The sequence below is a fragment of the Zootoca vivipara genome, chromosome 1, assembly GCF_965207765.1.
Source record: "Zootoca vivipara chromosome 1, rZooViv2.hap1.1, whole genome shotgun sequence".
NCBI lineage: Eukaryota > Metazoa > Chordata > Lepidosauria > Squamata > Lacertidae > Zootoca > Zootoca vivipara.
This window is the reverse complement of record NC_142582.1, coordinates 105,425,717-105,449,181: the sequence shown is the minus strand read 5'-3', so window position 1 is coordinate 105,449,181 and position 23,465 is coordinate 105,425,717. Positions and strand designations below refer to the sequence as shown.

Genomic DNA, 23,465 nt, shown 5'->3' with positions numbered 1-23,465 from the left:
GAGGCAGTGTGTGTTGTGAGGGCGCGCAAAGGAAGAGGAGGAGGCGGCGGCGGGACAGGGGGGCGCGAGAGAGAGAGAGACGCGAAGGGGGATCGGCGCCGGAGAGCCCCGTCGAGCTCGAGGGGAGCCGTGGGGAGAAGGGGCGAGGCGGACCAAGGGGAAGGAGACGGCCGCCTGGCACCTGGAGACGGCGGAGAGAGACGCAAGCACAAGCAGGCAGGCAGCCGGCCGGCGACCAGCTCAGCCAGCGCCGGCGGGTCTCCCGCGACGGCGCTCGCTTTCTCCCTTCCTCGACGGCGCCAATGAAGCCGAGGCGCAACTCGTGAAGCGCCTCCGCTTCGGCCCGGCTGGCGGGGGAATGGCGACTAAGCGGGAGGCATGAGCGGGGCGCGCCGGCCGCCGCAAGTGCTCTCCCGGGCACGCCTGACACGTGCGCTCCCGGCTGCGCCTCCAGGGCTCCTGGCTCCGGAGCCGAGCCGCCCCGCGTAATTGTGAGCCCGGGGTGCAGCGGGGGCGCGCAGGCGCGGCGGTTGGACCCCCCTCGACGGCCGCTGTGCGCCTTCGGACTCATGGAGAGGGACCCCGGCAGGGCGAGGCGCCGATCCGCTCCCTCCTCCCGCTCCTGTTGCCCGAGTGCTGCCCGCGCTTCTTCCTAGAAGTCCCCCCTCGCTCCCGCGGACGGGGAGTTCCTTCATGCACCTTTTCGCCGAGCGCCGCCAGCCTGCAGGATCCGCCTCGTCGTCGGCGCCCTTTTGCGCGCGCGCGCTTTCCGCCGAGGGGGCGTCCCGCCGCCGCTGCCGCCGCCGCTTCCTCCTCCTCTCCCCGCTCCCTGCCGTCACCGCGCCTGAAGATGCACTTGCACAGGGCTCTGCTGCTCCTCTCCCTCCTGAGCTTGGCCACCGTCAGCCTGTCGCTGTCCTCCTGCACGACGCTGGACCTGGAGCACATCAAGAAGAAGAGGGTGGAGGCCATCCGGGGCCAGATCCTGAGCAAGTTGCGCCTCACCAGCCCCCCGGAGACTCTGGGGCCGAGCCACGTGCCCTACCAGATCCTGGCTCTGTATAACAGCACCCGGGAGCTCCTGGAAGAGATGGAGGAGGAGAAGGAGGAGAGCTGCTCCCAGGACAACACCGAGTCTGAGTACTATGCCAAGGAGATCCACAAGTTTGACATGATCCAAGGCTTCCCGGAGCACAGTAAGTCCTGAATCCTGTGTTCCCGAAAGGGCTTTTGTTAGGGGGGGGGGTGATGCCTAAGATTCACAGCGGAAAATCAGATCCTCAGAGGCTGCCCAGGTAGCTTGGAAGAGATGTTTCTATGCAACTAAAAGCTCCAAGGTGGGGAGAGGATTGGGTGAGCACATCTGACTTGGGTTACTCTTAAGTCCATTTTAGGGATGGAAAGTTGAGGCAGAGTGGCACGGTTACATGGGTATGCTGGGATTTGAACCCAGGTTTGAAGACCCAAGGCTTGGTTCCCTGGATTATTCTGGTTCTCATAAATGCCCAGGGATTCCAGGTTGCAGGGATGGAGAGAATTTCTCTGCCTGAGCTGCTGAAATCAGAAAGGCAGTGCCTTGGCAGCTGAGATGCCTTTTCTCTAGGATGCAGAATCCTGTCCAGCCAAGAGGTTGGCAACAGCTGCCCATTGCACCACTGACTGCAGTGCATGTGCTGTGAGTGTATGCCAAGGCAGTTGTGCTGTTGCTGTCCTTGCATATGGACAGCCTTGCACACATATTATCAGCTATTCAGCTAATCTAGCATTAGATGCACTGTCTGTCTTTGCAAAGACTTGTGTGTGTTGCCAGTGTATGTTTTGGATGCACCCGTATATCCTAAGCAGCCATGAGTCAGGAAGGAATGTTTGTGTGTCCAGGTTGAAGTGGGGGGAAGCATTCGAGTGAGAGAATGAAATGCATCTGGCTGTGAATTTGTGGCAGATGTACTGAAGTGTGGGTCTGGCTGATTTACATGTAAGCTGTGCGCTCTCTGTACATTGGCTTTTGTTCATATGTATCCATGATTTTTGTACCCGCAGTAAACACTTTTCAAAACTGGGCCTGGAATCTTGGCAAACGCTTAGAGTGCATAGGCAGGTTTTCCAATCATCTGGGGGCTGTGAGATCCTGGCAAAAGCCATGTTTCCTTTTGCTGCCATTAGGTGTCCTCGTGGGCTCTTGAATTACAGCAGAGCGGTTTGGGGGTGGGAAGAAGGATGTGGCCAAGTGCTGTTGAGGGAGGGGTGCCGAAGGCAGCAACCGGAGGAGGATGGCAGGAGTATCTTTCAGGATGTTGATCAATGGGAAGAGGTTGGAGGAGATGTGGAAATGTGGCTCAAAGGCAGGCGCCCAAACAATACGGGCTTCGATGTTGTGCACAGTTTGGGAGCAAGTCCCATTGAAGAAAGCGAGCCTGGCATCTGAGTAAATGCGCCCCAGGAAAAGGCTGGCAGATGGCTAACTTGCTTTGAAACCCTGAGCTATGGAAGGCAGGCACTTGCTGTGGAAGAGCCCCCTCCCAGCAGGTGAAGAAGCCGAAGCAGCGTTGGCACCAGGGCAAGCCAGAGCTGAGCCAGCTCTCAGTGTCTTGGAATAACATCAGCCCCAAATCCAGCCAATGAACAGGAAACAGAGCCAATGTCTAGAAAACTAAAGTAGGAGGGGTGGAAGGAAGTGGGAAAAGAGAGACTGAGAGGGAGAGCAGGGAGGGACGTACTTCAGGATTGGGAGAGAAAAAGCGTTATGAGGCTTGGAAGCCAAAACGTATCCTTGAAGGGCTGAGCAGATACATTAAAATGTTCCATATGTGAGTAGCGGTCACCACAAATACTGGGCAAGAGTTCTTCCTTGTGGGGTACATGCACACATACCGGTACATGAACACTAGGCAAAGTGAGGTAAGCCGAGTTGAGTGGATTTGGGTTATGTTTGGCGAAGCGGGCATGTGGCAAGGAGGGGTGGGCATGATCAGGCATAGCCACAACTGTTCAACCCACACTTAGATTTGCAGCCGTAAGGGGAATGTAAGGGGAAATGTTCAGCCACTGAAGCCCTTTGGCTCAGATCCACTCTGTCCACCGCCCCAACACACCACTGTGGTCGCCTGATCTGAGTAACACAGGAGCTTTGCACAAAAACAAAACAGTGTGGATGTCTTTCCAGGCAGGAAACCATTTTTACCAAGTGGCTCCCCACACAGTTTGGGCAATACCAGCTTTGCCAACCAGCACTATCCCCACCTCAACAAAGAGGGTTTGTGTTAGCATGGTGGAAGTGGCCATACCATGTGAGGAGCCACTTTACACAGAGAGCTTTCCATGTGAACCTACGCACTTTCCTTTTCAAGAGGGGAACCAAAGCCAGCATCCAACAAAATAGATGCATGCTAGTGCATGGACTTTTGACTGCAGAAACTAAATTCCCCCACCTCTCCTCTCCCTGTGTTGAGGGCATGCGGTGGAGAAGGAGTAGGATCTTTTATGGTTGGGTGCTACCCCGAGTCTCCAAATGGAGTCTAAGAAGAACAACTGGGGGCGGCCCAGAGAGCAAGCCGAGGGGAAGCATGGAGGATGAGGAAAAGGAGGTGGAAAAAGTTGGAGTAACAGGGCAGCCTCTTCCCGATGCAGAGGAGATGGTGGCTGAGCTACTAACAGGAAGGAAGCACAGTAGAGCAGCCAGATCCTCTTTATCAGTGGCAGGGAAAAAGAAGGTGCTCAGGAGGCTCCACAAAGATGCAGATGCTAAGCAGATGTTGTGCATCTGTGTCTTCTCACATGGAGGGGTGGTAATGTGGAGTCCTAGAGGCTGAGCCTATGCAGATGTGGAGTCACGTCAGGAGCTATCAGCTTTTCTTAGCGCTGCTGTTGCAATGCCAATGCTGCGATGACAGCCAACCATCATCTGTATTGTTATTCTTGCCCAGCTTCCCAGTACAGCAAGAAGTTCCAGAGGGGCAGCGCCTACCTAGACTGGAGACTGGCTGGAGTTTTGTAATCTTCAACATTATTTTCAAATATGCCGGTAGAGCATGCAGTAGGTGGAAGCGCACATCTTAAACACCTTGACAGTTGATCCAGCTGCTCCACATCAACTCTCCAGGGAAGAGCAGTCAGGACCCAATTTTTTTTCAACATCTGACAAGAGTGTAAAACTCATCTCAGCGCTCTCTGTTTCTCCCATGAAAGCAAACCAACCCTGCTGGTTTAAAACCTGGTTCTGTTATTCTGTTTGTGTACAGAGCCAGATTACATCAGTAGGGAAAACAGAAGACTTGAGGAAGATCCAGCCCTTGAGAGCAACCGGACTACAATGTCCTGAACAAAATCTTAGGAAGCAGTAACTTTCCCGCCAGCTGTGAAGGAGATTTCTGCAGGTCCTTCTCGCTCCATTAACCCACTTCTGTATTTTGCTCAGTGGGTCCTGCCTCTTCTTGATGATGTAAATTCCAAACCCAGAGCCAATTTGCTCACTCCAGTTTCAGGATCAGTTCTCTGAATGATCCTTCTGAAAACAATTTGGGAAAATATAGCTGTTGTGAATGGGTCCAGGGAAGTCCTTGCACCCAAAACCAAATGGGAGCTTTAGAGGAGACTGCTTGAAATGTTATCTAGTGGCAGGGGCACATAGCATCTCCTCTGTTCTATCTACCTGCATACTGGTAGCGAAGCCATTCAGGAATATACAGTAACATATTCACACATTACATTCCCACAAGTATTTGGGTATAACGACTGCAAAAAACAACAACATGTGAACCAGTCCTGTTGTTTCATGCTGGAATAAGGTATTAAGGTGCCAATGCAGCTAGATTCATTTGTCGAAGTGAATTATTCCCGATATTCATTTGACCAAAGCACTGCATAAAAGTTACATGATTAATGTCATGATATTTTTTTAAAAAGTCAGAATAATTCATCTAAATGGATGAGGGAAAGAAAGGTGTCAATAACCATTAATAATGGATCTACATTTATGGTGAATCGGAGCCTATGACCCGGCAGATCCTGTTGGATTCCAGCTCCCATCACACCAAGCAGCATGGCTTGGTTGTAGCCCATCAAGATCTGGATGTCCACTGACTCCACACATCTGATGCAGAAGGACCATGCCATTGCCCCAAGATGCTCTTGATTAAAGTTAGACTCGCCGTAAATAGGAAGTTGGAACCCATAAATCACTACGAAGAAGCTGGGGAAATGGAGGGGAGGTTGTCAAGCTCCTTTTGTAATAGATATGCCCCCCCTTCATTTGCTGCGAGAGGAAACATGGCAGCTGCTGGGCTTCTCCCTGCCATGCATGCAGCTGTGCTGATGCTCATGAAGTTTAAAGCCATGGGGAATGCTATCTAGAGGAAAGGAGGAAGCAGTGAGACATGGAAAAGTGGTTGGCCCAAGGTGAGCCTATTCAAAATGCTAGAGCGGTGTACTTGGGTGTAGAGAGAGAAAGCACAGGCCAAGACAAAGGTGGAAGGGGTGGCGAGACTCTCAGAAGAAGCTGGTGGAGAGGTGCTGCCGGGTAGAACTGGGCTGCTCTGACAGAATGGCTTTAGTCTACCGGGCAGGTATACGTGCTCAGTCTGTTACTGTGTATCTCCACAATACAGTGATAAGAGCTGAGCCACAGACTCCATGGGCAGAGGTGTCACCTCTGTTGGTCTTTTGGGACCAAGTTGTCTTCATCCCAAGAGACGCCGCTGAACTTAGATCACAGGGAGAAAGATGGGGTTGAAATTTAGCCATAGCGAAAGCAGTGATCTGCCTTGCAGAAGTCTGTGGTGCTCCAGCCACTTGCCTGAGCAATGGATTTGGTCCCATGTCTTGAAAAAAAGCAAAAAGAGGGGTGGCTGATGTTCAACTTTCCCATGGCTCTGTCCCTCTGCCAGGTGGTGATTCAGAATGAATGCGGAGCCAAAGCCAGTCTCCTCCCCGTCTTTCTCCCTCAGGAAGCAGGGAGAGCCTTATTCCATGGAGGGTTTCAGGATTGATACAGGCAAATCTGAGCTTACACACACAGGAAACTGTTCTGGCTCCCAACCATCCACCAGATACCTTGCAAGTATTTGTCCTGGTCCAGGACTTCGGTCCAGCAGGGGAAGTGAGATAGCAGGAGGAGGAGAGCTTAGCTCTGATAGGAAAGCAGACCCGATATTTTAGGAGCAGCCTCACATCCTTGTTCCAGATAGTGATAAAAGAGGAAGTTCCCTACACATGCACACAAACACGCCCTGCATTTCATCCCTGGGACAGTAGTGCATCGCAAAGAGAGAACGGGTGGCTGCGGTCCATGTTTAGCCTCAGCGTGGCAGGCTTCCCAAAGGGCCAGGCATGCTTGTCAAAGGCAGCTGAGAACACCACAGCTGTGTGCCTCTGGGGAAGCCGCCTCTGCATGTGTGTGAACTAAGGACCTCGCCCAACCCTCCCCTGGTCTTTCTAAATATTCCAGTCCGACTTTGGTGACCAGGGTGCAACTGGCCATCTTTTATTACAGGGACAGGCAACCTGCAGCCTTTAGCCTCTGCCCAAATTCATGTGGCTGTTTGCAAACAATCTAGCCATCCCCCAGAAGCTGGATGGGCAGGAATGAAAGAGGAAGGGAGGGAGAGAGAGAGAGGAGGGAAGGTGGGAGGGAAGGAGTTTCCCCACCCACTTTTGCCTCTGATCCTGCCCACAGCCTTGTCTCCCACCAGCATGCGGTCCTTGACAGATTACCCTCCGCCCCTCAAAAAAACCAACAACTCCAGGTTTTTCACTCCTGCTTTCCTATGCATGTAAACATCTATCCTTTATAAGTTTTACAATTGTTGCTTGTCCCCAGCATTGGGGATGGAATGAGTTTAAAGCAGGGGTAGGCAACCTAAGGCCCGGGGGCTGCATGTGGCCCAATCACCTTCTCAATCCCGCCCGCAGACGTTCCGGGAATGAGTGTGCTTTTACGTGAGTAGGATGTGTCCTTTTATTTAAAATGCATCTCTGGGTTATTTGTGGGGCCTGTCTGGTGTTTTTACACGAGTAGAATGTGTGCTTTTATTTATAATGCATCTCTGGGTTATTTGTGGGGAATAGGAATTCATTCATATATATTTTTCAAAATATAGTCCAGCCCCTCCACATAGCTGAAAAAGGTTGCTGACCCCTGGTTTAAAGAAACAAACGAACGGGCAGTATAAAAGAGAGAAAACTAAAATGCAACCAGTGTTTTAGTAGTGAATGTCATGTGCTTGGGACACAGGGCTTCATTGTTCCTTGATGCCGAGAATTGTTAATCCACTTACAGGAATAGCAGCTCAGTAGAAGCCACAGCTACCTTCCACACTACCTGTGACTTGGTGACTACATGCGACTATTTCACACTTGATGCCCTAAGCATGTTTGCTATGGCTTTATTGGTTCTGCAACAGGGTTTGTGGCTGTAAGCATGTAAGAGTGTGAAAGATTTGCATTTCCAAAGTAATGGCGATCCTGTGCCATATGTACAACTATATATACTCGCGCATACCTAGGGAATCCCCGAAGTCTGTAGAAACCACTGTCTTCTTATTGGGTGTCCCTGTTTTCTCTTCCAGTCTGGTAGTGAACTTGGGTGGTCAAGTGCTATGGGCAAAATGATATGTTTTATTGAGCCATTGTAATTCAGTGCACTGTAATTCAATGAAGTTCTTGAATTTAACATATGGTTTGTTGGTTTATTCCAGGGGTCAGCAAACCTTTTCAGCAGGGGGTCGGTCCACTGTCCCTCAGATCTTGGGGGGGGGGGCAGACTATATTTTGAAGAAGGGAAAAAATGAATGAATTCCTATGCCTCACAAATAACCCAGAGATGCATTTTAAATAAAAGCACACATTCTACTCATGTAAAAACATGCTGATTCCTGGACCCTCCGTGGGCCGGATTGAGAAGGCGATTGGGCCGCATCCAGCCCCCGGCCTTAGGTTGCCTACCCATGGTTTATTCCTTGCAGCGGAGGCTGGTCCTTTAGAGTGAGCAGGGCACTGTGCCACCAAACACAGCCTGCCCCCATTTGCCTACAGGGGGTGGCCCTGGCTGTCAGTTTCCTCCTGCTTAGTCTCAGTCTTGCCCAGGCAGAACCAGCAGGGAAGGGGTGGTAATAAAATGAGAATTAGTTGGCTCTGCCTGCCATTGACTCCACCAGCAGTAGGTCTCCTCCCCTGGCATCAGCTACCCCGGATTCCTTCAGGCCAGCATAGCAAAACCACTGTCTACCATGACAATGCTGGAAGCAATGGGGATTTTTCTCCTGCAAAAGCATCTACAGTTTAGGGAGAAGAATCAAGGCGCAGCTAGACCATCTCAGCTATTAATAACGCTGTCACCAAGTGCTGAATTTATGAGCCTGAGATCCTCTTATCTGTTGGATTATGGGCCATCCTGGCTAATAGGTTATTTCGGTTCCTTCTTTTTCTCTTAGATGAACTGACTTACTGCCCCAAAGGCGTAACTTCCAACCTGTTCCGTTTCAACGTGTCTTCGGCTGAGAAGAACAGCACCAACCTCTTCCGGGCTGAGTTTCGGGTCCTGCGAGTGCCAAACCTCAGTTCGAAACGCACAGAGCAGCGTATTGAACTCTTTCAGGTGAGCAAGCTCAATGCTGGGGCAGAGTGAAGTGTCTAGTTGCTGCCCCACCCCACCCCAAATATAAATGCTAACAACTGGGATCCTCAGTTATTAAACACCATTTAATGTTATTTCTCATGATGGTGTTACAATATTCTGCACCCAAAAAAGAAATGTGGGAGGGGAAGAAATGTGCAAAGCTGTAGCATTAGGGGAGTGTTTTGTAAATCTCCATCCTCCTCCCATTTTCACATTTGTTTTCTACATCTTATTTAACTCCTGCATTTAAAACAAACACTGCTGTACTTCAGGGAATAGCCTGATGTAATTAAAGAAACAATAGAGCGTTGCAACATTGTATATGTTCCAATGCTCTGTTATTTCCTTACATACATTAGGACTCAGGGTTTCCCAAAGTTGGGTCTCTGGCTGTTTTTGGACTACAATTCCCATCATCCTGGAACGTAACCCTCACATAAATGGGGAGTTGCCTGTACGATGTTTAGTTGGACCCTTAGTACCTTCTTTGCCAGCATTGCTTTTCGAGTGTTTGTGGTGACACGCTGGAAGCAGAATCCTGTAAGCAGTGGCACAAGACCAGCTGGCCCATGCGCAAGGAGACAGCACATGTGGAATTTTCCAGCAGTTTTCCATCCGATTAGCTGCCACTTGCCTAGCTGTTGCGCAGCAGATCAGCCTTCGGTTTCTGACTGGCCTCCTTGTTGCGTTTCATCACACCCGGTCAATCCTCGTGTGTCCTCCTGTATATTTTCACTTCTTCCTGTCTAAAGAATGTACAGAACTCGGAGGGATTCTCCTCTGCATTGAGCAGCAACTATTTTGATGCGTTCTTGGGCTTCATCGCCTTCGTATCCAGCAAATTGGTAACATATAGGAAGCGTGCAAATGTTTGTATGGAGAGGATTGTCCTAGTCCGTTCTAGTTTGGGAAGACACACTTGTTGCTGAACTGAGCAGGGGGTCTTGCGTGTCTCCTCCCGATGCAGATCCTGAAGCCTGATGAGCACATTGCAAAGCAGCGCTACCTCAGCGGCCGGAATGTGATGACGCGGGGCTCCCCCGAGTGGCTGTCCTTCGATGTCACGGACACAGTGCGAGAATGGCTTTTGCATAGAGGTGAGTGCATTAGGAAGCAGGTTCAGGGACCCTCTTTGTCTGGATCAGGTGGTCACACAGACATGTCTGTCAATAACTCATCACCGAGAGTGAACTACTCGCCATTCACAGCAAAATGTTTAAATTGTTTCCACTGTCCATTTTTCTTTTTGTGTTTCCTGACCCTCTGTCTGTCTACCCCAACAAAATGAATGCAAGATGTTATATTTTGCCCCGAGGGGGAGCAAGCTGCGGCAGAAATAAGCTTTCCAGACAAGATTTATTTCCCATTTTTGTTTTTGTTGTATAATTGTTATTAATAATTTAATAATAATTTGATGTAAATGGCTTTGTGAAGTTTATTATTACTCAGTTAATGAGTAATGTAAATGAAAACAAGAAATACAGTACATATTTGCAATTCATCAAGGAAAGGGAATACAAATCAAAATAGGGAGCGCTAAAAAGAGGATATTGACCTTGGAGAAAGGCATTGCGCTTGGCATGGAATCTGTGGCATTCAGTCATATTTATTTCGACCTCCCCATTCCTCCAAGGGGCTCTGAGTAGCATAAACCTCCTTCTTTATCCTCATATCTTTCTTCTTTATCCCTGTGAGGTAAGTTAGATTGAGAGGGAATGGTCAGTTGAAGGTTACCTATTGACTTGGTGGCTGAGTGGGCATTTGAACCCAAGTCTTTCCAGTTCTAGTCCAACAGCTCTACAAGCCATTCAGACATGCAAATCACCATTTTGATGCAGCTTTTTAATCTGTGATATTTGATGTATTTTAATGTTTGTTGGAAGCCGCCCAGAGTGGCAGTGGAAGCCCAGCCAGATGGGTGGGGTATAAATTATTATTATTATTAATTATTATTATTATTATTATTATTATTATTATTATTATTATTATTATTATTATGCTCACTCAGTGACTACAGCGTCTGTGAAGCAGACAAAAGAGTCTAAATTTAACCAGTAATAACTGTCATCAATTCATTCTATTTTGTGAGGAGGTAAGCATTCTGGCAGATTTCTCAGCAGCTTCAGATATATGAGTAATTAACTTCTCTGGGGGAAGGATGCCTTTGAGCAAAGCACTTCACTGGATTTCCATCATCCTAAGTAATAATGCTGTTCAGAGAGTTCGCTGATTGATAGTTTTGTCCATTTCTCAAGTAGTTCATTAACCTGCTCCAGTTCTTAGATAAACAGACTGAAAGGCCAAAATCAGAGGGAGAAATCCTGTCCATGCTACAGAAAATCAAGGCAACTGACTTGTAAGGGAGTCCCATACTTGTAAGTTGAGAGTGGCCCCCCACTGCTTCTGTGGCTGTTCTTGCCAAGCCACTGCCAACTCTGTTGCTTGACTCTCCTGTTGTGCACAGTGAATTGCACAGAGGGTAGACCAAACTAGCCCAAGGAAAGTTGGGAAGGTCAGGTGGGTGGGGGAACCCAGCCGCAAAGGTCTTATGGGCAACTGGTATCCTGACTGCAGGTGGAGGTGGCTGGCGTGAGACTGCCAGTAAGCCAGTGCCACTGATTCGGTGGTACCACAAGCCCCTCAGAGCTATGCCAGGGTTGTGAGGGGGGTCTTGGCAAAGTGCCATCAGATGGCCCCTCTGCATCTGCCATCTTTGTTTTCTCAAAATGCCGTGCCCTTGAAGTTCTGTCATTCCAGGGCACTGTGGGTTAAAAGAAAAATGTAAGCCCTCACTGGTAGTTGCCATGTTTTTGTGACATCATGACTCTTTGTTTGTTTTTTTTAAATCAACAATGTTCGGGAAAGTTGAGGGGACATACCATTTTAGAAAAAATAAGAGCCTGAAGCAGAGATCCTGTCAGATGTCACCATTGGCAGGCTTCACCACTGTCGTACCAGCACCGCTGTAACACTTCCATTTTCAGATTTAGCATGTAGAGGCCATGCTCTAGTCTACATGCAGGGCCAGCTCTAGGGGTATTCTGGGTGGCGCGGGGCGCCAGGGCGCTGGCCCGGTACGGGGGCACCGTGCGGAAACCATGCTGCGCACTGCGCCTGCCCACCAACCGCGGCAAGAAATGGAGCGGGGCGGGGGCGCCGGAGTGATCTCCACACCATGATGCCAGGGCGTCCGACGTGCTTGAGACGCCCCTGTCTACATGCACACTTGTTGCACTGGCACACCCTTACGAAGGTGGAATTCGTGCAAGGGGGTGCACCAATGGTCAGCTACAACATTGGGCAAAATCTGTCACCCCATGATGAACCCGAATGCACACTCATACAACACGCATCGAGCCGATGTCTACTCTGTCTTAGAGGAATTGGCAAGAAATTTGCTCCTGTTTAGCACAAGAAGCTGCTGGACATGAGGGCATCTTGAGGCAAGAATATTGATTCATAGTTGGCCTGTCCTTGCAGGTACAGTCGTATCTTGATGCCAGTCAAAGCTGGTATGCAGGCAATAAATTCTAGGAGGAGAAGCCGATTTTACGCTTCTTATATTTTTCTTGGCCAGAGTCCAGGGACTGAACCATTGGTAGTGCAAAGCTGTTAATCTGAATAGTAGCATGCACGTCGCATAGCTTTTGATGTAGGTGACGCTTGGAGATACAAGCAGCAGGTACCTAACCCAGGGCTTTGCGGCTTGTGCAATATAACAGTTGGCGCAGGGCTCGGCATTCATCAGAGAATAGCAGGAGAAATGCTGGCAGCTATAGAATTCAAGATGTGGGATTCAGCAGCTGCCACCAGCTGGGAAGATTAGACAGGTGCTGAGAGCCAATGGCTGCTTCTAGCTTGATCCTCGAGAGCCTTAGACAATTCCTCTGACTGCAGCTAGCAATGTCCACTTGCGCAGTATATGTTGGTTACTGCTTCTTCCCCCCACCCCTTGCCAGAACTTTCAGATTCCATGACAATGCAATGCAAATTCAAGGTCGAAATTACGTATGTAAAATGGATAAACCTGTGTTACTGTTCCCAACAAAGACCCCAGTTGCAGCATTTAGGGTTCTGTGGTTGTTTTGTTTTTGTGGCATTTCTGACCTGTGGTACAGAATTCCAAAAAGAAAGTTTCTTGTTAGTCTCAACCATTTATATAAAGGCAAGGACAGGAGAGTAGTGCAGCCTAACGCTGTTCATATTTACTTAGAAATCAGTTCTGTGGGATTTCTCCCACCAAATTATCAGAGGTCTGGAGCCTTGAGTGTCAAGAGTCCTCTCTTTTGTGTGTTTTCTGATTGGGCTCTAAATCTTATTATAAACATAATTCAGGAAAATCCTGCTTAAATGTTAATTTCCACATTATATTTGAGCCTTCACATGATATAAAAACTGCTTCTGGAACTACAGTCAAACCTCCGTTTGCGACCGCTTCGGTTTCCGACCACCGCGGCCCCGGAAGTGTTTACATCCGGGTTCCGTGGCGCCCGGATGCGCAGAATCGCTCTGCAAAGCACACACATGCGCAGAATCGCTCTATTGACACTTCACGCACGCGCAGAAGCGTGCATCAGGGAGCGGCCAATTCGGGGAGTGGCCGGCTCCGTGGAACGGATTGCGGTCGCAAACCGAGGTATGACTGTATAGTGAAACATGGCAAAACTATAATGGAATATAGTGCAAGTTTAGCAGTCATTTTCATAATATTTGCAGACTGATTTTTTTTCTGGAAGGAAATTACATAGTTATGAGCACTAAACTTGCAGTATATTCCACTATAGTTCTAGCGATGGCTTTTATGTGGTGTGGAAGCTCAGATGTAATGCAGAACTTAAAAGTTAGGGGAAAGTTGCAAAAATTGAATAAACTGTCATGTGAATGTGGATAGAATCAAATTTCTCTGCCATCCCTAGAAGGCTTTCGAGATTGCTGCCAAAGAGCAACCTGGGTCTGCTTACCTGCCCCCCCCCAATATCTCTCCATAGCATCTTCCCTGTCTTAATGTCATTACATTATGCATTTTCCTATTCCTGCCACTGGCAGCCAATGTTGGGGAGCAAAGTTTAGGAACCTGGATGATGTCAGGACATGAGCTGGTTAGCAACATGGAGCTGGTTAGGAAAATGCAGCATTTGGGCAAAAAGTCCATATTCGCTGCATGTAAAACATAGGAGAATGTCAGTGCTGTTGTCTCCAAAGAAATTAAACACTGGTGGGACAAAGGAAATGGAATTGCCAAAGAACCGTTTGGATTGCAGGGACATTAAGTTGCTAGTTCTCATGAATTCTTTCTCTCCCAACAGAATCTAACCTGGGACTAGAGATCAGCATCCACTGCCCATGTAACACCTTCCAGTCCAATGGCGACATCCTGGAGAACTTGCATGAGGTGCTGGAGATCAAGTTCAAAGGTGACAAGGGAGAGCTTGGAGGGGGGAGCAGCGAAATGGGCTACCAGGAGAAATTAATCCCATCTACATTGGAGTGTTTTTAAAACATTCTTTCTGTGTGGGTTTTGTTGTGTTTCTTAGCGATAAACCTGTGTAGCGGGTTGTCATAAGAGGGCAGGGGGTACCTCAGAAGTGTGGAGGCACAAATGCATGGGTTTAATAGTAATCTTCTTTCTGTGGGGAATCTTGGGAACTGTGGTTCTGTGAGGGATGCTAGGCAATATTTTGTTGGAAGCAGCCCAGAGTGGCTGGGGAAGCCCAGCCAGATGGGTGGGGTATAAATACCGTAATAAATTATTACTATTATTATAAATTATTCTAACAGCATTCTAAGCACCTCCCCCAAACAACAGATCCCAGGACTCTTTGGGGGAAAGGCTATGACAGAGAAACTGGCACAGAATGCTAAAGTGAAGGGAAACGGTATAATCAAGGGTGGATCTGCTATGAAACTACTGGGCCCCTAATCCTGGAGGGGCCCCAAAAGCAACTTTAATCCACATTGCTTAAATTTTTTAGGTCCAGTAAGACCCAATTTGAGTCGCATGACTTAAATGGATTAGGTTGTTTGGTTTTTTGTATATATGTCAACAGTCCCAATGTTTTAAGAGTCAGTCACACAGATGTTGTCAAGGTGTGGTAATCTGCCATGGTACAACCGCAATGAAGAAGATAACAGTGGTTACCCCGCCTCTTGGTTGCTGGTTGTGAAGGGGCCCCCATGACAGTTCAGGCTTCGGGGCCCCCAAAATGTAGGCCCACCACTGCATATATGCCTTATTTCATAAAGGTGTGCGAAGCAGATACATTGCTGAAGTTAAAGTCTCTCTGGAAAACTTGGTTCTGATGCGTTCTTGGTTTGACTCTCGTTTCCAGCTGTCATGATGTGGGCATGAAAAATTTGGGCATCCGGCCTGAGGTGGCACAGGCAGCCAGGGGCTGAGTTAGGTTCAACATTAGCAGCTGCCTGGCTTTGGGCCCTGGGCTGTGGCCACAATACCCACAGGCTTCACGTCCTGGATATTCCTTCTGCTGCACAGTTCCAGTCATCTGACATCTTCCTTAAGCCATTAATCTTCCTCGGCCTTTCTTGAGACTGAAACCAGTAACAAGAGGAGCCAGATTAATGGCTCCACCATCGGTTTACAAATTATAAAGCAAATTACCCACAACACTTGGTTTCAGGCTAAGAGGACAGCTCATTTCTCCTGGCAAGGCTGGCGGCAGTCCTTACAGAGGAACCTCACAGGGGCCAGGCTGCTGGAGAGTTTCCCAAGCTGCCCTCCTGTTAAACATCCTTCATGGGTTCCAACATTTTCCGCTGCAACTCTAGAGCAGCCATGCGGTTTTGCTGATGCCCTTCCCCTTTCCCATTCAGGCATTGAGAGTGAGGACAGCCACGTGGGGCGCGGGGACTTGGGGAGCTTGAAGAAGCAGAAGGACCTGCACAACCCCCACTTGATCCTGATGATGCTGCCCCCCCACCGGCTTGGGAGCCCCGCCCTGAGAAGCCAGAGGAAGAAAAGGGCGCTCGACACCAATTACTGCTTTAGGTAAGCGATGGATCCCTCTCCTTCCCTTCCACCTCACCCCCTGGGGTTAACTGTGGCTCCACCTGTTTGCTCTGCAGCTGCAAGGCTGGCAATTGGCTAGTTTTTCTTTTGTTTTCATGTTTGCACTGGGATGGGGAAACGTTCTGGAAGCCCGATGCAAAGCAGGGGTGGCTAGTTCAGTCAAATATTGTGGCCATGCCAGGTGCTTGACAATGAGGGATGCCTTTGAGTTTTGCATTTCCTGCTTTGCACATGCTCAATTGCATGCCACGTTTCCCTCAGTTGTGGTGAAATAGGAATTCAGGGTCACACACTTCTGATCCTGCTCTAGGAATTTCAGCCTGCCTGATCACAGGACCCACACTCCTTCCCCATGTGCTGTTTTGGTGGTTCCCCTGACCCTCCCCCAGAGCCATTTGGAGGGGGGCCGGGGGAACACTCCATTGTGCAATAGGAAGTCCTTGCCCAGAGCTTTCGCCGATGGACTTGTTAGGCGAGTAGTTACAAATTTAACCAATTCCAGTCAGGCAGCAAAACTTAATTTGGGCTGCCATGTTTAGCTGGTAGACTTCAAATCCAGCTTGCTAGGTCACTAGTCTGGCCTACTGCTTGTTTGGGCTACCAGCACCTCCAGCAACAAGTGAAAACTATGGTGCAGAGGAGAAGTTCCTCTTTCTCCAAAGCCCTTGATTCCATTTCAAACCTTTTTGTTCCAGGAACATGGAGGAAAACTGCTGTGTGCGTCGCCTCTACATTGACTTTCGGCAAGACCTGGGCTGGAAATGGGTCCACGAACCCAAGGGATACTTCGCCAACTTCTGCTCTGGACCTTGCCCATACCTCCGCAGTGCAGACACAACTCACAGCACGGTACATCAATTCCTTAATATTAGCAGGGAACCTAGAATTTGGGAGCTCTGTCTCCCCCAACTTAAAAAAAAGCATAGTTTCTAGTAGCTCACAGAACTGTTGTTGGCATCCGCCTGTCTCAAGAGACAATTGAGTGCCCCTCCAAGGTTGAAGTCAAACTGCTGTGTTAGTTCATCAGGTCACAAGCCTGGGCTGAGTGTAGGAAGGTCCAGGGCTGCCCAGATGACAAGACCCCACCCCACCCCACTCGTCTTTGCTGGAGTGTTTCAAAGGAAAGCATAGCAATACATTTAGCTACAGAATTTGCCAGTACCGGTAGAAGGCACACAAGGCCTTAGGGGTGTGAGTTTGAAGGAAATCTGTATAGAGAAATGGCATTTCCTAATTCTTAGAGCTATTTTTTATTTTCTTGTTTTATAATGCTCAAGACTTTGATCTGCCTCATGTTGAAGTGTGGCATGACTGATGGAAAGGCACTCTGCGGACACTCAGAATCAGTACCAAAGTTTAGAGTGGAGTAGTTTGCTAGCAGTTGGTATTCTACCCAGGTATTCAGTTTCACATGGAATGAGAATTAGATTTAGTCCTGGGTTCAGCTACCACCTCAGCTCTGTACTCACTTTCAGGCCTTTGGCAAATGGCAACCTCAGTAGTTGCCTTTCTGTAGAATGGGTGCGCCTTTGAGCAAACTTGAGAATAATCGTTGATGCGTCTTGGTTGAGGCTGTCTCTTCTTGTGCTGCTGAATATACCTGGTTGCCTCTGGCATGTTTCCTCATGTCCTCTTCATACTGGAAATGGGATGAATTATGCAAGTTACCATAAATGTACTTCTGTTCCAGTTGGAATATTTTGGGTGGGGAACGGAATAGAGGAGGGGAAGGAGTCATATGCATAATAAATGTAGTAAGGTACAGGATGTGTAGGAACTACAGAGTAGGAAACGAAAACTGGGAAAGGGCAAGGCGTATAAAAGTCAGTGGGATCCTTCCATCCAAACCCATCCTGATTTCTGAGATAGGTCAGATGTTGTATATTTTAAATTTTGCTCTCACCTGTGCAGGCCGCAAACTCCCTGCCCCCAATGATTCTGGTACATGTCCCTGAATTTGTGTGGCATAGTAGATTCTACAATCCATAGTGCAGGTGCAGGGGTGCCTATTTCTAAGCACTGCAAGCATTTCCTGGTTGTGGCTTTTTGTAGAGGAGATCTATGTTATCCCTAGTGGCTGGTCTCAGCTGCTCAGTCAAGCTGCGTTGGCATCTGTACAGCATAGGCAGCTTCCTTTGTTCCTTGATGACCCAAAAAGAGAAATCCCTGAAGAGAGCCCTATGGAAGACGGGGTAGTGTTTTTCTGGCAATATACTTGGCAGCAGCAAGATTTTAAAGGAAGTTGATGTTATGTCATAACCTCAGACTAAAATGACAGAAAACCAGTGCATGACAGATGGTGTGCTATGGTCTCAAGGGAGACATTTCCTAGAGCATGTGGAAAGGGCAAAACTTTATAATGGAGAGAGGCCATTGTGAGAGTTTCCCCAATTGTTGTTGTTTAGTCGTTTAGTCGTGTCCGACTCTTCGTGACCCCATGGACCAGAGCACACCAGGCACTCCTGCCTTCCACTGCCTCCTGCAGTTTGGTCAGACTCATGTTGGTAGCTTTGAGAACACTGTCCAACCATCTCGTCCTCTGTTGTCCCCTTCTCCTAGTGCCCTCCATCTTTCCCAACATCAGGGTCTTTTCCAGGGAGTCTTCTCTTCTCATGAGGTGGCCAAAGTATTGGAGCCTCAGCTTCACGATCTGTCCTTCCAGTGAGCACTCAGGGCTGATTTCCTTAAGAATGGAGAGGTTTGATCTTCTTGCAGTCTATGGGACTCTCAAGAGTCTCCTCCAGCACCATAATTCAAAAACATCAATTCTTCGGCGATCAGCCTTCTTTTCCCCCCCAATGCAGCTCAGTAAAATGCTATTACTTAGGTTGTGAGCCCTATTGGGATAGATATGACCTAGATGAAGCTGCCATAAGCTGCCCTGAGCCCACAGGGCAGGACAAGGTTTAAATATAATTAAGGAAAGACACAGTGTAAGAGGATCTGTTTATTAGGAGTGAAGGGAAGTTCTGGCTCCTATTCCCGAAGGAGGAAAACCCTTCACTGGTCAAATTCTAGTAATATGCAGGTGTGCCAGCAGCACGGTGAAGCTGTGAAAAAACAGTCAAAGGTGTCCATTATGGAGAAGCCATTAGAGGCGAATTCCGCAACCCTTGTCATTTCAAACCTTAAAATGAATGATTTATGAGGGTTTAGGGAGAAGCTGAGGACTAGAATGTGTGCCATCATTGTTAGCATTGGGCAGGGCTATGTAGGCCGAGGAAAATTGTTCTTCTTTTACAGTAAGGCAGACTCCTCAGTATTTAGAGAGGCATTTTTAGCAGGGATAAAAGCAGATTGTGACTCTTTCCCCCATAAATCACCAACACCCCTCTTGCATGAAAAGCAGCAGCCTTTGGGGAGAAACACTACTCTAAGGTTAGATGTTTAAAAGAGTGGCTCAGATCCAAGACTAAGGAGGAGGCGGAAGAATCTGTCAGTCTCCCAGGGCTCTGATCTGGCACTCCCTCTTTCTCTCTCTGGCAATATATGAGATGGAGCAGAGAGAGACCTCATTGGATTTGTAGAGGATTCAAAAAGCTGGGAGAGAATGTAGATATCCGAGAGGGACTGGATTAAATCCAGCATGATCTGGAGATGCTGGCCAAAGCAAGTTGATTTTTTTCAGCTGTTTTTCTTGAAATTCAAACAGGGCCATAGGATGGTTACACCCAGGGTTTTTTGTTTTTAAAATAGCAGGCTTTGCTTATTCGAATGCAGAGTCGAGGTCTGAGTGCTGCAGGGCTGCACTCGGGTTTATTACTTCGGGCTGGGCTTCACTCAGCTGCTGCAAATTAATAACCATATTGCCTAACAAGCTGTTAAATATGTTAGTGGCGGAGCTGGGTGTGGTAAGCTACACAGTTTAAGATCATTGAAGGGAAAGCATGTTTTCTGCCTAATGGCAATTTGTGTTTTGGCCTAAACAGATTCCTGTTTTTCCCCTGCTTGCTTTTCCAGGTACTTGGCCTATACAATACACTGAATCCTGAAGCATCTGCCTCCCCTTGCTGCGTGCCTCAGGATCTAGAGCCTCTCACAATCCTGTACTACGTTGGAAGGACCCCCAAAGTTGAGCAGCTCTCCAATATGGTGGTGAAATCCTGCAAATGCAGTTGAAAGGGACCCAATGTCAACCATTGCCGAGAAATTGCAACGATCCGTTCTCTGCTCCCAGGTCAAAAAGAAACAAGTACGTACTTGAAGGAAGGCACTGTAATCTGGCTTTTCTTACACTGCAGTCAAGGACAATCTACCCACTACGAAGACCTCTAATTAAAAAAACAACCACCCACCTCTCTGCCTTCATGCCTCTCTTTTTCTTTGGGAGTTACTTTTGCAATATGGAGGCTGGGGAAGAAGACACACATACCGGCTAAACATTTAGTGGACAGAAAGAAGCAAATGAGGAAAAATTCACTGAAGGAGGGGACGATTAGCAGAGCTGTGGACATTTGGCAGGAACAATGGGACTTCTTATCCCACCATTTGCTTCTCTGCGAGCCCAGACTTTCCTACAGAGTAACGAAGATTTCCTTATGAAGGAACGTAATTATTTTCTTAGAACCAGAACATATTGGACATAATTATTCTACATACAAATGGGTGCAGGAGTCAGTGGTCTCAACTTCTCAGAACGACCACTTTAGAGAGGACCTCTCGACTATGGCGAATTCTCACAGCTTCTCTCCTCCTGGAGTCCCTGCTCAAATACCTCTGGGTAAGAGTGGGCAGCAAATGCAGGATTCTTCAAAGTCATCTCTAAAGGATCCTGCACTTGCTGTGGTGGCTAAGGTATTGTAAGGAAATCTGCACATCTCTTGCACAAGGACCTGGCCCAGGCCATACCTGCCAAGGTTTTATTAAAAAGTATTAGCCTCAACTATTGTAAAAAAATAAAAATAAATATTTTTTGGAATTGGGAATTTTCTGTTCAAACAAGTTGCTTGGTCAGAGGAGGGGAATAGGTAGATGCACCAGAACTGCCAAATTTGGCTCCTTTCCGACAGCCTGCTGTTCTTGATAGATATCTTTCATGCTGTGGTCTGAGGGATTGGAGAGCAGATAGAGAACTTGAGCTTGTTTTCTGCCGAGAATGAAGTCGCTTAGTTTACCATGAACATTTGGTTGATTTTGGTTCTTGGTGAACTAGTCAGGTCACTTTACCATGAACATGATAATGATGCTGTTTACTTCAACCACATTTTGCTCTCCTGTGAAGCTGCTTTATACCAAAGCTATTCTTCATTGTCCTGTTATGTTTGGGGCTGCCAACTCTGGCTGGTAGCAGCTCTCCAAGGTCTCTGGCAGGGGTCTCTTGCAGCTGTGCTATCCCACATCGTTTTAAGTGGAGAGATCAGGAATTCAACCTGGGACTGGTTCCATGTGCTCTACCATTGACCTCTTTCAGGAATGAGGCCAATAAAAAGGGGGCCAACTCTGCTCTTGTTGGTCCTTTGCCCTTCTACTTATGTTTCATTTTCACATACTTAAGTGAGGGGCTGTGACTGATCTGCAGTAATCCAGTTCTCCTTGCTTGCATTTCCTCCTTTTCCACCATAAGCCCCACTCCATCGCAGTGACTCTGCTGTTTATGCTCACTCCTCTGCTTTTCTCGTGTGTGGTCTCCCATCTACATCAGCTTAGTACCAAGCTCACCTGCCAATGAGATTAACCTTCTGCCCCTCACTGTGGTCCTGAGCCAGGCTAGGGTTTCCACACCTGTAATCTGGACTGGAAAAAAGCTTTCCCCAATATTAATAGCTGGTGCAGACAGGCAAGAGTTGGGAGCAAGGAGGTGAGCAAAAGTGTCAAGGCCCTGATAAGGATTGGGGTGGGTGGGTGGGCCTCCAAGTTGCTTGTTTTTTAAGCCCGCCATGCAATTGCTGCTAGTCTGTTTCGTTTGATCCTTAGCCAGATAAATACTGGTGATAAAAAATACATGTGGACCTCCCCCCGCCCAACGCTTTTTCATAGGTAGTCTTCAAGGGCAGGGGGGCCACATTTGGCCCTTACCCTGGCACCAGTTTGAGCTCATCCAGATTGAGATGCACTTTTTCTAGAACTTGGAGAGTGATCTGTGCCATCGCCTCTGCGGCCCTTTCAATTAAACCCCAACCAAGCTCCTGTAGCCCAAGTCTATCGCTGTTCGTTCTCTACCATACTTGCTTTAATTCATAATTTCAAGCATTTTTTTAAAGGGATGTGAAAAACTGTAGTTAGAGCAGCTGGGCTGCTGTCAATCCATCATACAGGCATTCTTTGGCTGAGTGCCTGTGACAGGGAAATTCATGCTTGGATAAGAGGATACGTGCCCACTCATTGCCTAACTTTTGGCATTTTGATTTCTCTTTAGGTCTCATTGACCTGTAATCATGTTCAGATGAAGCAAGCGGCTTTTGTTTTGTTCAAACTTTGTTGGACGTTTTAATTCTAAAGGGCAAGCAAGATTTCTTCATCCTTCTAATAACGGAATACCCTTTTGGAATGGGAGAACTAATGCTGTACCTATGAGGACACACCACTGACTTGTGTGCCAGCATTTTAATTGTATTATTTTTTCAGCCCCCCCCCCCCCCATTCTGATCCTGCTGTTGAATAGCAAGATGTTATCCTTCTGGGCAGAAACTAATTGAAAACACATTAGCGGCCCAGCGCAATTTCCCCCACCAGCATAGATTAGCTGATACACATTTTGGGTTTCACATGCTGAGGTTGCATTTTTATTGCACGGTTCATGGCCAGAGACTTACCCATTCCCATTATCCTCAGTCTCCTTTCTCTATCAGCAAATTGTGGAGTTGCTCTGTTCAGCCTTTTCCCAGGACCATCAACCCTTTCCAGAGCCTTGGGCCTAGTCTGGAATCTCCCAGCATAATGAAGAACTAAACCCTTCCCTGCCCCATTCAGTATCATAAGCAAGGAGTTTTACCATCAAGGGATAAACAATTTGGGATGTGATCTATTGGTTCCAGAAGACTTGTTTTTCCAATGCTAGTGTATTGTAGCTTTCTGGAGGTTGGTGACACCAGAAAATTGTCCCTCTGCTTCTGGGCAAACTCAAAGCATAGTCAAAGGACACAATCTCAGCCATGTCTCCATGACTGTTTGAACCTATCACTACATGAACTTGAAGGAGGTAACTACTTGTGCCCACAGCTCAGTCAGTAGAGCATGAGACTCTTAATCTCAGGACAATGTGTTTGAGCCCCACATTGGACAAAAGATCCCTGCATTGCAAGGGGTTGGACTAGACAACCCTTGTGGTCCCTTCCAACTATAGAATTCTATGATTCTAATGGCACACATGGCTGTCTGACGTCAACTGGAGTGAGACATTTTCCTTTCTTTTAGGCAAGGGTAAGTTCAGACAATGACTAGGATGAGCCTTTTTCTGCATGTTTAGTGTTTGATCCCTTACACTTAAATCTATTAGTCTGTCAGACCTTGTAGGGTTGCTTGGTCATTCGAAAGGAATGTCAAGTCTTGGTGTGTGTTTTTGAACATTTTTCTTTGATGAACCTGCGTTTTGTCCTTGGGTCTCTAACAAATTCCCATGGATGTGCAAAGAGGATTGAGCTGGAGATTGGGGTGCTTACTAACCTGATCTGCAAATCTGTATCTATGCCTCAGCTTTGTAGCCAGTTCCTATGTCTGGCCATAATACATTAATCACCATTGCCTGAGATGTTAGCTAGGCTGTCACCAGGGAGAAATCGGTTCATAAGAAAATGGTTTAAAGGCCATCTTCTACATCCTTGAAAATGTTTGGCTCTGCTGTGGTGATCTTTTCTTCTCAACGGTAAGTAGCTCAGAAGACACGAGCTG

At 47.8% G+C, this 23,465-nt stretch overlaps 1 protein-coding gene across 1 annotated transcript; it reads left to right on the top strand.

The window, feature by feature from the left end:
* On the top strand, positions 1-20,563 carry TGFB3 (transforming growth factor beta 3). The gene is made up of 7 exons (XM_035108132.3): positions 1-1,196; positions 8,427-8,590; positions 9,579-9,708; positions 13,918-14,025; positions 15,443-15,617; positions 16,334-16,487; positions 19,599-20,563. Exons 1-7 carry the CDS (start codon positions 851-853, stop codon positions 19,755-19,757), a joined length of 1,236 nt encoding a protein of 411 aa, XP_034964023.1. The 5' UTR covers positions 1-850; the 3' UTR covers positions 19,758-20,563.
* The last annotated feature ends 2,902 nt before the right edge of the window (positions 20,564-23,465 follow it).